Source organism: Notolabrus celidotus, chromosome 19, assembly GCF_009762535.1.
Source record: "Notolabrus celidotus isolate fNotCel1 chromosome 19, fNotCel1.pri, whole genome shotgun sequence".
Taxonomy (NCBI): Eukaryota; Metazoa; Chordata; class Actinopteri; order Labriformes; family Labridae; genus Notolabrus; species Notolabrus celidotus.
Window position 1 is genome coordinate 7,800,571 of NC_048290.1, and position 12,627 is coordinate 7,813,197.

Below are 12,627 nucleotides of genomic sequence, written 5' to 3' on the forward strand. Positions count from 1 at the left end.
AGAGGGCTGGGGCTGTTTTGAAGCTGTTTTTGCTTTGCTGTCTTAAAGTTCATAGCCTTGTGAAAAGTGAGATGGGGTACGACTTTCACCTCATTTTATGATAGAAGCGTCTCTTCTTTATGGCTCTTTAACATCAATGTTGAAAAAAGGTAGGAAAGCATTTAAAAGATGCCTTATAGTGGCTCTAACACACAGCTACATCACGATCCAGAGTCCTACAGGTAGCTTTTGTTAGCAGCAGGCCTTGTTTTTCCTCATCCTCCTTCCCCCTTTTTTGATTAAAAGAAAACGAACGAGCACAAGGCTGATAAAGCCACGCGGCAGGCAATGAGTTGTGCAAGGAAATGACCTGTTATTTCTAGTTTTTCAATGGTTTCCTCCTGCACACTCTCAGAACTTCCTGATGGATAAGGCTGAACTCTCATCACCTTGAAATGGAATTGCATCAAAGGGAAAATCGCATCGCTTTTTATGCAGATCCTGCTTGTGGAAACACATAAAGAAGACTTAATGACCTGAGGGTTTAGATTAGAGAGAGATTGATAAGATGATCAGAATGCATCACTGACTTGAAAACTCTTTCTCTCTCTGTGTCTCTCCAGGGACTGCCAGGACCTCCAGGGAAGCCGGGCCTGCCAGGCAAAAGGGGTCCTCGGGTAGGTTTACCTTGTCACACACAACAGTTTCAATTGTGTCATTTTGAAGTAACTTTATCCGGTGTTTTAATGAGCTGTCTTCATTTGGCATTACTGGTGGTTTTCTGTCTGCGTGTGTGTGTGTGTTTTGTTGCTACTGCTGCTGACGTACATGTTGACTGAAAGCTCAAACACAACAGGCAGTAAATAACCCTTTGGCTGGGAGGTGACTCAAAAAAAAATAGACATACCAACAGTAAGTCAGCAGACGAACAGACAGACAGACGGACAGGGACAGAGGGGACTGTATCTGTGTGTTCCAGCCCTGAAGGAAGACTCTTGCTGCATTCATTTTTTACATTTACAATAATAACCTGCCAAACTAGGCTCCCACATCACTCTAAATGCCTCCCATCACCACCCTGACGCACACATTTACACACACACAAAGTGTTTTCCTATGCAGGCAGATTGACCATATTCAGCACAGGGCTGCGAGTGCTGACCTCCCACCCCTAAGCATAAACAGGAAAGCTCCTATAAAGACGGCCTTTCAAAAGCCTGCCTGTGCCACAGGATGCCTAATAAAAGCACTGTAAACAGACAGAGAACACATGGCTCCGCTGGACTTTCTTCTCCTCCATTGAGCTTTTGCAGCGGACTGCAGCGACACTTCATAGGAATCCCATTCTGGACTAATGAAAGGCCTCTTTCTCCAAAGCAGTTAAACAGATATGGTCTCTTTCCTGGGTCTGTCTTCGTCCTAGTGGAAGTCTCTTTTGCTCCCCCTGTTTCCTGAAGACTGATGTTTTTTCCAGCTAGTTAGCATAGTGGCTCTAAGTCTGCACTTGGTCCTTACACTACTTTGGTCCAAACTAACTAGCAGATGAATATCCCCTCAATTTTGTGCAGTGCATGCGTGGTCTCAAGAGGGTGAATCAAAAAAACTTTGAAGATTGCTTCTTTTTTATCCCAGTTCCACCAGCAGATAAATCAGCTAACTGCAGTTTAGCATGACATTTCCCAACAACTATAGGATACACTGAAATGAAATTTGGTACACAGATTCATGTTCTTCTTGGCGTGAGTTGAACCCTTGTTTGTACCTTCAATTTTATTTTATACAACCATTACACTGTGTCCCCATCAGCATGCTTACACTCTAAATTATCTTATAAAGCAAATGTAGTGAACATCCTATCCTAACCTTCTAAAACTTAGCATGTAAGCTTGGATGTTAGCATACTGACTTTAGCATGTAGCCCAAAGCACTCCTATAGCACAGGGGTTCCCAAACTTTTCAGCCTGCGACCCACAAAGTATAGGCGCCAAAGACTCGCGACCCCCACTGTCCCTCAAAGTGATTAAATGTGGCTTCATTTAGCTGGTCTACAGAAAGTTAGCTTTACTATTTGTGGCTGTGTTTCCTGTGCTGTTATGAATTAACCTACTGCTACTGATGCTTTTGATAATTAACTCTTCACTAACCCTAAACTTAGGAGTCATGTGGCAAAAAAAAAAGGCAGAAAACTCATTACATTTTCTATTTTCAAGGTTTTACTTCTAGTTCAGCTACTATTTTTGTCGATATTTTTTTTACTATAATGTGTAAATGTACTATTTCTATATTAACTTTAAAAAACAACAACATTCTGGAACACATCTCACGACCCCCCATTTGGGAACCCCTCCTATAGCGCACAGCCTTACTGAGTAGCTAGCATGTTCTTAATTTGTTAGTCTAATTTCTAGAAATGTATTTGTCAAACTACAGAAGCCTATATGGCCGATTTTGTTTATCATTTTGAGCAAGTTAACTGCATTTTGTTAATAGTTACAATTAGTAAGGAGTGGCTCCTCTTGATCTGCTGAGCTAGGTCTGCTATCACCGATGCTTGCAATGCTGGTCTCTCCACTAGCTTGGTAGAAGCGTGTTGTATGGTTAGATGCTACATGAGACTAGAGATTAGTCTTGACGGTGGCCAAAGCTTTCCTTCCTGCACACAGACTACAACTCACTACATTGTTCTGGCACTTTATCTCAAAGAGGGTAAAATAATGCTAGTATTTCTAAAACAGAAAGCTCACGCCTGAACATGATGTAGACGTATCCTGACAGCTGAGTTGGGTGATTAATCTTATAGAGCTAATAAGTAATGAGATTTTAAATTACTGCAAATGTAATTGAAATTAAAAAGTGAGTACACACTGTGCCAGTCATCAAAAGTAGTTGAGTTACAGTGATGTGTTACTTGAACGTATTACTCAACACAACTACTCATTCAGTGCAGACAATCAAACCATCTTAATGCATAATTTGCTGTACATGGTTGATAAACATGTTGTTGTTCCCAGACATGAATATAACTGTAGATGCCTGTGTTTGAGTATTTCTGTATTTTTAAGTCTTACTATTGGTGTCTGAGAGGCTCTAAAGCTAAACTCTCTGTGATCCCCCTCCACTATATATGTATAAGGAGGTCTTTGTCTGGCTCTAATTAAAGCTATTTAAGCCCCAGCAGCAACTCCCATCCCATCTCAAGTAGCAGTTCCACAACATCAGCCTCACTTAGGTGGATTTCTAATGATCCAAATCAATCTTGCTAGAAATAAAACTTTAATTGGGCTTGAATTTTGCAGAAGGCTGCGCAAATGTGGTCAAGCCAATTATTATATAAGAATACAAATAAGTGGAACTTTTTCTGTGTGGCCAAGCAGCAGCTTTTCTCTAAATATGCAGCAGATTTATCTCTATAGCCTTGAGTAGGTTTCTGTTTTCAAGCAACTCAAATGCCCACAGTTATCAATGGGAGATTAACAGTTTTTGGATTAACACATTTTTGCTGCAGTATAATTCCTCATGCCTAAACAGTTAAACTACTTTGACAGGATTGCACTGCCAAATGTCTCTCTCTAACCTAATCCATCAGCAGTATGTGTCGACCAATCACCTCTCACTGATTTACATCCTGGCAGCTCAGACGTGTCTTTTTCTTTTTGGCCACACAAACCAGCTGTTGAACGGTCTGTGGCATTGTCAGTGGAAGTTGTCGGTTTGCAGAGCGCAAACAATGAAAACAAGCCTCTTCAATAAAAAAGCACTTGTAAAGGTCTTCGGGTTTTGATGCCACTTTAACAAGGGTCAGTTGCAAACATGCCGCCAGTCTCTGACTCTGACCTCACAGTCATTTTTGTGTAACACACACATCGACGCACACACCCGCTGTAGTGCTAATCCCACGCCGCACCGCACAGACATATGTGGTTGTGTTTATGGCCTGCCTATATAAAGAGTGAGACAGATTATGGTGCTTTCCTGTAAACAAAAGCATTTATCAAGTTTAATTGCTTGCTGCCATGTGTGTGAAAACACTAAGCGCCATATACACATACTTTAACACTTGCAAACACACACTCACAAACACATGTTGTCCTAAATCTTCTCGGCCAGATAAGAATGTGGTTTCAATTTGTAAAGAGAAAATCACTTGAAAAATTATCTCTCATCTTAATTCAGTCTGCAGGCTGCTTATGCTTCAAGATCATCCTTAAACACTGCAGGATTTGATCGTTGGCGTCATCTTTTTATGTGCAAAACTTAACTCCCATCACACAGAGAGATGTTTGCATTTTCTTCCTTTTTTTTGCCTGACCTTCTGTAGCCCTGGATTACTGGAAGTCTGCATGATGACACACAGAGCACCATTGAGCCCCACAAGCACCACCCATGAACCTTGACCTCTGATCCCACACATGTGAGTGTGAGACGCCATCACTATGGCAACCACCGCCAGTACAGAAGCCTTTGCTAGGTGTCCGTGAATAGCCCCGGTGAGCTGCTTTTTTTTTAAGACAACAGTGGTAGGGTGGTGTGAGAGGAAACGTGCCGGTGGATGCATCGAGGGCACACAGGCCTTTATCTATCTGAAGACTGGCTGCGTGTATTCGTCTGGAGCCTGTTGGGTCAAAAGGGTCTTTGTCTGAGGGAAGAAAATCTCTGTCGCCCATCTTTCCTCATGCTTCCCCTCCTTTTTCCCCACCTTGCTTCACCTGGACGCAAAGCTAAGTCAGTTTCCAGATGGACATTTGGAAAGCTTCAGCTATAAAGAGCGTTCAAATGAGCAAAGGTGTTGAGCTCATTTTAGACTGTTTTGGTAGCACCAGCCTGTTTAAGAGTGCGTAAAATCTCTAGAGTAAACTGTGTATGTGGATCTCTCCTCTGGAACTTTACTGTAATAATCTCAGGGATGATAAAAATCACATACCATACCTTTATTCATTATTTTTGTGATCCCCTCTTGGGCACTTTATGCCACTTTTACTAGCAAGTTTTAGATGTTTGGCATAAAAGTAACGCCAGGTTTCCATCATTATTTTCAAACTTGTCATGACTATTACAAGCTTATACAGTTATTGTTGTAAAAGCTCAAATAATACTTTGGATTAGTTATGATTTCCCCTTTTTATAATCTGGTCACTGTATGAGGTGTTTAGCTCTCAAAACGTCGGATTTGAGGCCAATAAATGTATTGGCTTTTTCCCCAGTGAGGCTTAATTCATTCGCCTTCTCTGCTTTTGTTATTACTGTAATTTATGTGGCATTACAGTAGAGTGCAAAATCTGCACTTTTCACTCAGTGATGGAAAGGCATGCTTTTGCAACTTCAACTAACACGGAAATACGCTTCTTAATTCCCATTGGCTAAGTTTCCATCCTGTGCGTGCGTGTATGTGTGTGTGTGTGTGTGTGTGCAGACTGTGATCTGTAATTATGAGGACATCCAGTGGTTTCACATGCTCTTGATCTAATGTTAGTTTATCAGACTTTGCCCCTTCTGCTCTCATTTGGCACAGCATCACACAGAATCTCTTTTAACTTTAATTTGCTGGCTGTGTATACGTTTAAACAGCCTTTTACAAGCTGGTGTAGAAAGTCAGACTATGTTTACAGCAAAGGCCAGTAAAAAAACGCCTGCTAGAATATTCTGTGTGGGAATGTAACCTTGAGAATGACGTCACTCCCAGGTTTAAGATCCACAAGTGCATAAGCATTATTTCTTGGCTTTAAGTTGCACATATGGTGGTGATATAAAGCTTATAGATTCAAGGACAGATATTTATACACCGCAGAGTGGGCAAGCACGCATGTTTCCAGGACTTGAAACATTAGGAGCTATCATTTCATGGATTTTGACCATTCTGCCTGAACTTAGAATCTGTAGCAGCAAGCAGGATTATTACCACAGGAACCACAGTTCCGCCCTGCATTGCTGTTCAGAGGTTGGTGGTTTTTCATTTGATAGCTCAGCTTGTGCGCGCCCCACCCTGCTCTTCTCTAATTAGACACCTGTTGTGAGAGGGGGGACACGACATGCAAGCAAGAGCACAGTACCAAATGTGGGTGCCAGCCAGTGCCTACCAGTGTACTGCCCAAGCTGTGGTAAACCACAGAGTTAATTTTGAAGCATGTAATTCAAACATGTCTAGATTGTTCAAGGTTATTCGGGGCACTATACAGCACTGTCTAGGCACTGTAAGTCCCCTGAGAACACCAGCTGAAACCAAAACATAAAACAGGGAAAGAAAAGATGCTGTATCTTGAAAACTTGAGAATCCTTGGAATGAAAATATCTCATTTCTTAAACATAACAACTGAAAACAGATGGGCATGTTTAACTTTTGTGAGAACATTTTTAGTTTTCTGTACCTCCCACATAAACTGGATTAAAATAGTGGACTTGGTTTAGGTGACTTCTCCCATTGGTTTGTGAACCCTCACTTTGAAACCTGCAGTGTGTTTACCGTTGCCTTCTAGTTTTATGGATTCTGAAAGGTTTCAGTCATCACGCAGGCTATCCCTGCAAACCCTAAGGGAAAAAATGGGTTTGCATAAGCTTCATTTTTTTATTTGAAAATTTCATGGCATCTCATGTTAAGTCCCAAAGTCAAAGACAAAATCCTTCACTGGGACAATAATGTAGAATAATTCATAATATTGTGTCATATGGTGTTGAATCATCTATCATCATTATTCATACAAGAGAAATCCAAGAAAAACTAAATTCATCCAGTTTTGTCCACAGAGGGTCCCAAAATTGACACAATCTCAAAATTCCTCACTTTTTAAACCAAAGCCAGGATAGCTGTTTCCCCCCCTGTAACCATACTATGCCATAGTATGATAGTACAATACACTGTTCTTAATGCTAAGCTAAGCTGCTAACCATCCCCCTGCTTGTAACTTCATATTTACCATTAGCTGTCACACTGTGGCAGCTGTTCTTCTTTGGGTCCACCACAGCTTTTCACAACAGTGCATTTAAATAATCTAGTATAATGTCTTGCACTGACTCAGAACTTATCATATAGCATCATCTTGTATTCTCATATATCATCATGTATCATAATGTATCGTGTTGTATCATATTGGACTGTACCACACTGGGCCGTATCGTATAATAACGTATCATATCGTATCGAACTGGATGGATTAGGATGATGTGGTCTTTATCATATGATCATATTGTATTGCATCAAATCGTTCAGAATATGCCATATTGTTTTGATTCACATGGTACTATTACCATATATATAGATATAAAAGCAGCTTTGTTCCAGCAGCCATCAGTTACATAAACAAGTCACAGTAATGATTCTCTATAAACAAGTTCTCCACTATCTATTAAGTATTTATGGACCTTTTTATCTTGCTTTTTACTGGTGGCACTTTCTTTCTTTTATCTTGTTTCTATCTTGTTTTTATTGACAAATGGTTGATTTTATATCTATCTTGTTTTTATTGATTTCGCTCTAAGTGATTGCTCATTTCCTGTTTTTATTGTTTTCATTCAGGGTTACCTCTTAAGCACTAAGCACTTTGTCACTTTTGTTTGTCATGTATTGTCTTGTGCTGTTTGTTGTTTGCAGTGAGTCAGGAGGCTGACTCACTGCAAACAAAATCTACCTACGGGTACGAATAAAGTAACCTTGAACCTTGATTATACTGTGCAATTTTGCATCCTATCATCGTATCGTAATGTAACGTAACGAAACGAAACATAACATAACGTAAATAAACGTAATGTTTCTTTTGGTTGTGGTATTTATGGCATTGTATAATATGGTGTCATATAAGGATATGTGGCCAAGTGTATCACATTATACTGTATCAAAATGTGTCATAGTGACACTTTCTTATAATTCTACTTTGTTTTGTATCGTATCTTTTCGTACAGCATCGTAGCGTGTCATTTCTATGGAATCATATCGTATTATATCTCTTTTTTCTAAACATATGGTATCATAACCGATGGATGTGTGTATCGCATCATGTATCACATTGAACATGCACCATCTTGTGTTGTATGGCATGGTGTTGCTTAGTATCCTAGTGTATTGTATAATATCGGACCAGACATATCAGTCTATGGTTTTTCCATTAGTGATGACAGCACCTTTATCTGTTTGTAATATCCTGTTCATTCATGAGAAGCTCTGTCTAAAGTGAGTCAGACATAACTGTCAACAAGCGTCCTCTGACAGGAAAAGCAGTTACAGCAAAAAGGCATGATGTTGTCACGTCTGCATCCGACCAGTATGTCTGTTTTTCTACTTTCCTCAAAGGGCTTTTTGTTACGCTGTATAACCCAGCCCAAACCCCCAGATTGCTTTTTCTTCCCTGTGGGATTATATAGAGAGCTGCCTGTCTGGATGCTGCTTTATGTTGTAGCTGACTAGATCAGTAACAGAAACGTCTCCCTGATTTGTTTTGACTCACCTCAGTCAAACTTGCTGACCCGACTCATAAAGCAGTTTTTCCGCCCTCTCTGACTCGCTCGACCCTTGACCCGCTACAGGGGTAGGTTAGGGGCCCAAGGGTGCTGCACCACGTGGAGGGCAGGAGTGAGGTCAGAGATCCAAAGGAAAAAGTCACTCAGAGGAAGAGGAGGCAGACGGATAGAAAAAGCAACAACTTTTGTGCTCCTGCCTGCTGGCTGCTGTTTCAACTTAAGAAAATTTGGCGTAAAATAATTCTCTGTTTTTTGAAGGTTTTCTGCAAAACCTTCCCATGGGGGCTGCCGGAGACGGTTCATGTTACCTATATGCTGCTACTGTAGATCTCACTTTGTTTGCTTTCACACACAGCTGCGTTCATTTCCTCAGAAACAGCCAGTATAGACAAAAACACACACCGGAGAAAGAGTTCAAAATGTAATGATACATGATGATCTGCATTGCTCGTTAAGATGCTTGGCAAATGTGTGTTTGTGTGTGAAGGCTTGATGAGTGTGAGGCAACAGGGGTGGTGGTGGGGGGGCAGGAAAACCACCTCCATATGGTGAAGCAGCCCCACAGAGCCCCCTTTTTTTCCATAAGCTTCTTCCCCCAACACCAACCCCAAATACCTCACCACACACACACAGCTGATGTGTAGGAAAATAGGTTAAAGTAGCATGAAGGCTGAGGTTCTCCAGACAGTCTTTGCCCTCCATTCCCGCAACCCCCCATCACCCCTCTGTGGTCTCATTCACGGTAGCAAAGCCGCACTCTGCCTCACCGCCATCCCAATATGAAGATTGATTGAGATCCTGCTCACTTTTTTGATTATGTTTTCCTCTTTCTCTGAATTTTCCACAGGGCGCCGCAGGTCCCCATGGAAACCCTGGCCGACCTGGTCCACCCGGGCTCAAGGTATCTTACACACCCATGATCACAAATGAGCTTTTACTTTTTTCGCCAAGGGCCCGGACACAGAGATCATTTTTCCACTTTATCTGACTGCCCACCTTCCTCTTCCACTGATTCAATAACACCTTTATGACCATGTCTTCTTGCCTCTTTCGTGACCAAGAATCCTTTAAGGATGTGTTACATGAGTTTTTCTTAAATCAGCTGGAATCCATAAAGAGCATTGGTGGTAATGGAGCTTTATGGCAGAAGATTCAGGGCCATTTAAGTTCGCAGCAGCCACACCTGGCAGTTTGAGACACTCGGACACCTCTGCAGTTAATACTTAAGAGATGTTTCACTGTATCACGTTAACATGTGTGCTGCAAAGATGACTGTCAGGATCCCCTTTAGACTCAAATTTCACAAAGGTTTTCATATTTTCTGCTCAATTGAAGTCCCAAAACTGCTGTAAAGTGAAAATGTTCACGAGTCTAAACAGTGTTTGTGTCCTGCAACTCAAGCAGAGAGTAAAGGATGGTTGAACTGAGTTGAAGTGATTTATTAGAGCTCCAGGAAAAGACGTTACGAGCCGGAAAGTGAGAACTTCTAATAAATCTGTCTAATTTTACCGTGTGAACAGGAGCTGACCCTGCTCCAGACAAATTCTCTGCGTCCTTCTTCTGATTGTTTGGACTGATTTGTGCTTTAGCAAGCACCCTTAACCTCTGCCGCTGTGTGCTCAGAGCACATAGTGAAGACAACTACCTATTTTTAAGATACTTTATAAAAATGCCTTCCACAAATGAAAACTGTGCACCCTGATCCCCGTAGCCCTGACCTCTCCAAGTCAACCTAAGTGACCGTGTTTTTCCTAGTCTCCTTAAAGCAGTTCAGTTTTTCCTTTCTTTCACTCTCACCCACATTTTGAATCATCTTCCAGTCATTATCTTACCAACTCTCATCTCATCTCTCATTTATTCCCTTTTAAGGAACAGTAGTTATTTTCTTGGACTGAGTACCACTCTCATATCTGTGTTTAAAATGTGAAGCAAAGGCCAACAAGAAAACCAAACACGGATGCATTTTGATGCCTTTAAAGCTCCTGTGAGGAGATATTTAGATGGTGAGGAAATAGTCTGGAATAAATAAAGATGCCTCTTCTCCACCAACAAGACCATCAACAACAAGATTGACAAAAGTCTATGTTGCAATTAAAGTGCCTGAAACTGCTACCAGGGGGTAGTTGTCATCAAAAGGTGCCTGCCTGTACAGCTTTTTTTTAAACTTAGAGCCAAAGATTCATTGTGAATTTCAAGTAAGGGATTTGGAATAAAAGGATGAATATTTTATTCATAAAAAGAGAAATCCAACAAAAACTGAATTCATCCTGTTTTGTCCACAGAGGGTGCCAAAATTGACGCAATCTCAAAATTCCTCACTTTTTAAACCAAAGCCAGGATAGCTTTTTCCCCTGCCTGTAACTTCATATTTACCATTAGCTGTCACATTGTGGCAGCTGTTCTTCATTGGGTCCACCACAGCTTTTCACAACAGTGCATTTAAATAATCTAAATACATTTAACATTTAAAAACATGAATAATAACAACCACCTTTGAGATACCTAACGTTAAACAGATCTTGACTATGTTATCCACACAGGAAAGATAAGACATGCCATGTATTTTACAGTTAAAGGACTATAGTCTCTGCACATGGGGTGTACAACGCAAATCTGACACCCCAAAGTTTCAGTTTTGAATGCAATTCTTTCACCCATCTTGAATGTGCCCTAAATAGTGTTTTGAAAATCATGTCACTGAAAACACAAAAAATTCTGATTAATGTCATAAGCTGTTGCCAACAGTTGCAACTCTTGTAAAACATGATTGTAGGACCATTAACAGTCAGTTGCTTGTGGTTTTATCCCCCCCACACAAACACATGAGTCAGTTTTGAAGAATTAGATAAGCAGATTGGTGCTAGCTTAGCATAAACACTAAAAAGGAGGGAGAAACAACTAGCCTGGCTGTGTTCAAAAGTAACAAAACTCCCATGGCAGCACTTTTGAGGCTCACATTACGTAAACTACATTTCTCTAATCTGTAAAAAGCCTGAACTGTAAAAATGACAGTTTAAATTTTTTATGTGAGGTTAAGTGTCGGTCATGTTCTTGGATGGGAGCAGTGACTTCCTGGAGTCTCTCGGAAGTCATGATACCCTGCCAACAATTGGATTACTGAGTTTTATGGGTAGTAAATGCACATTATACTAGATTTTGCAAGTATTTCCTAAAGTGGGGACTAATGTTTCAATGCGCAGATCGTGTTACTGAATAAAAGTCTGCTTCAATTCGGACCAGTTGTGTGTCATACTCCCTCTTTCTTAAAATGAATCAAATGAAGCAAAATACATATCTTAAAAAATGTCTTGATGATGATAAGGGTCATATACACACAAAAACCATGCCACACCTAAGAGCGCTCAAGGAATACCAAGCTACAAGTTAGACACATTAAACCCTCCCTCAGGTAATGAGCAGTTTGGTGAATATCTGGCAGAGCTTTGCAGAGCAGACTTCTTCTACCTGTCAGGTGCGCTGGGAGAATGATCCTTAAGTGTTTGATGTCTCAAAGGCACCGGACTATTTCCTCTTTCATCATTAATAAATGAAACAAAGTTGTAAATAGCAGGGGGCCTTGGAGAGAGACTGAGTCAGCACTCTGTGTAATTTCCGATTCATAGCTTTGATGTGCTGAAACCTCATTATTGTTACCTGCTGACAATGAAGCTTGGTGTGCGTGTGTGACTGGAGGGGGACTCAGCCCAAATAATGCAGCTTTAGAAACCATCTGGACTTTGATTTTATCAGGTCATGGTAACTCAATCTTAATCATCAATTTCAGCTTCCTATTATCCAGAATGAGGCAAGCTTTTGTGACCTTTCCTTAATCCATATGGAAGGTGTTGGCTGTTAAAATTTTTAAGTCATTACTATTCTCTGTCACACACTTCATATCACTCAATTGCACTTGGGTCATTTTGACTCATACAAAGTCCTCCTTTGTGTTTTTCTGCTTTGTGTAAGGGGAGAAAAGGAGACCCTGGCCTCTCACCTGGGCCGGCACCTAAAGGAGAGAAGGTAATGTGTCTGTCATTTTTATACACGCTGCATTAACTTGTTAAAATGTGCTCAAGCTCATAGCACATTTATGATTGCTGTTTGTGCAGCCAGTAATCGTTCTTGACGTTTTTGCTTTGTGTCATAGGGAGACTCAGGGATTTTTGGCCCGGTTGGACTGACTGGACAAGAAGGGAGGAAGGT

At 40.9% G+C, this 12,627-nt stretch overlaps 1 protein-coding gene across 1 annotated transcript in view; it reads left to right on the plus strand.

Annotated features, from left to right (window-relative positions):
* col27a1a (collagen, type XXVII, alpha 1a) overlaps positions 1-12,627 on the plus strand; it is a 115,136-nt gene that overhangs the window by 49,584 nt on the left and 52,925 nt on the right. The window contains exons 7-10 of the mRNA XM_034709115.1: positions 603-656; positions 9,272-9,325; positions 12,391-12,444; positions 12,572-12,625. Of these exons, the coding sequence (XP_034565006.1) occupies positions 603-656; positions 9,272-9,325; positions 12,391-12,444; positions 12,572-12,625 (216 nt within the window). The remainder of the gene's footprint in view (positions 1-602; positions 657-9,271; positions 9,326-12,390; positions 12,445-12,571; positions 12,626-12,627) is intronic.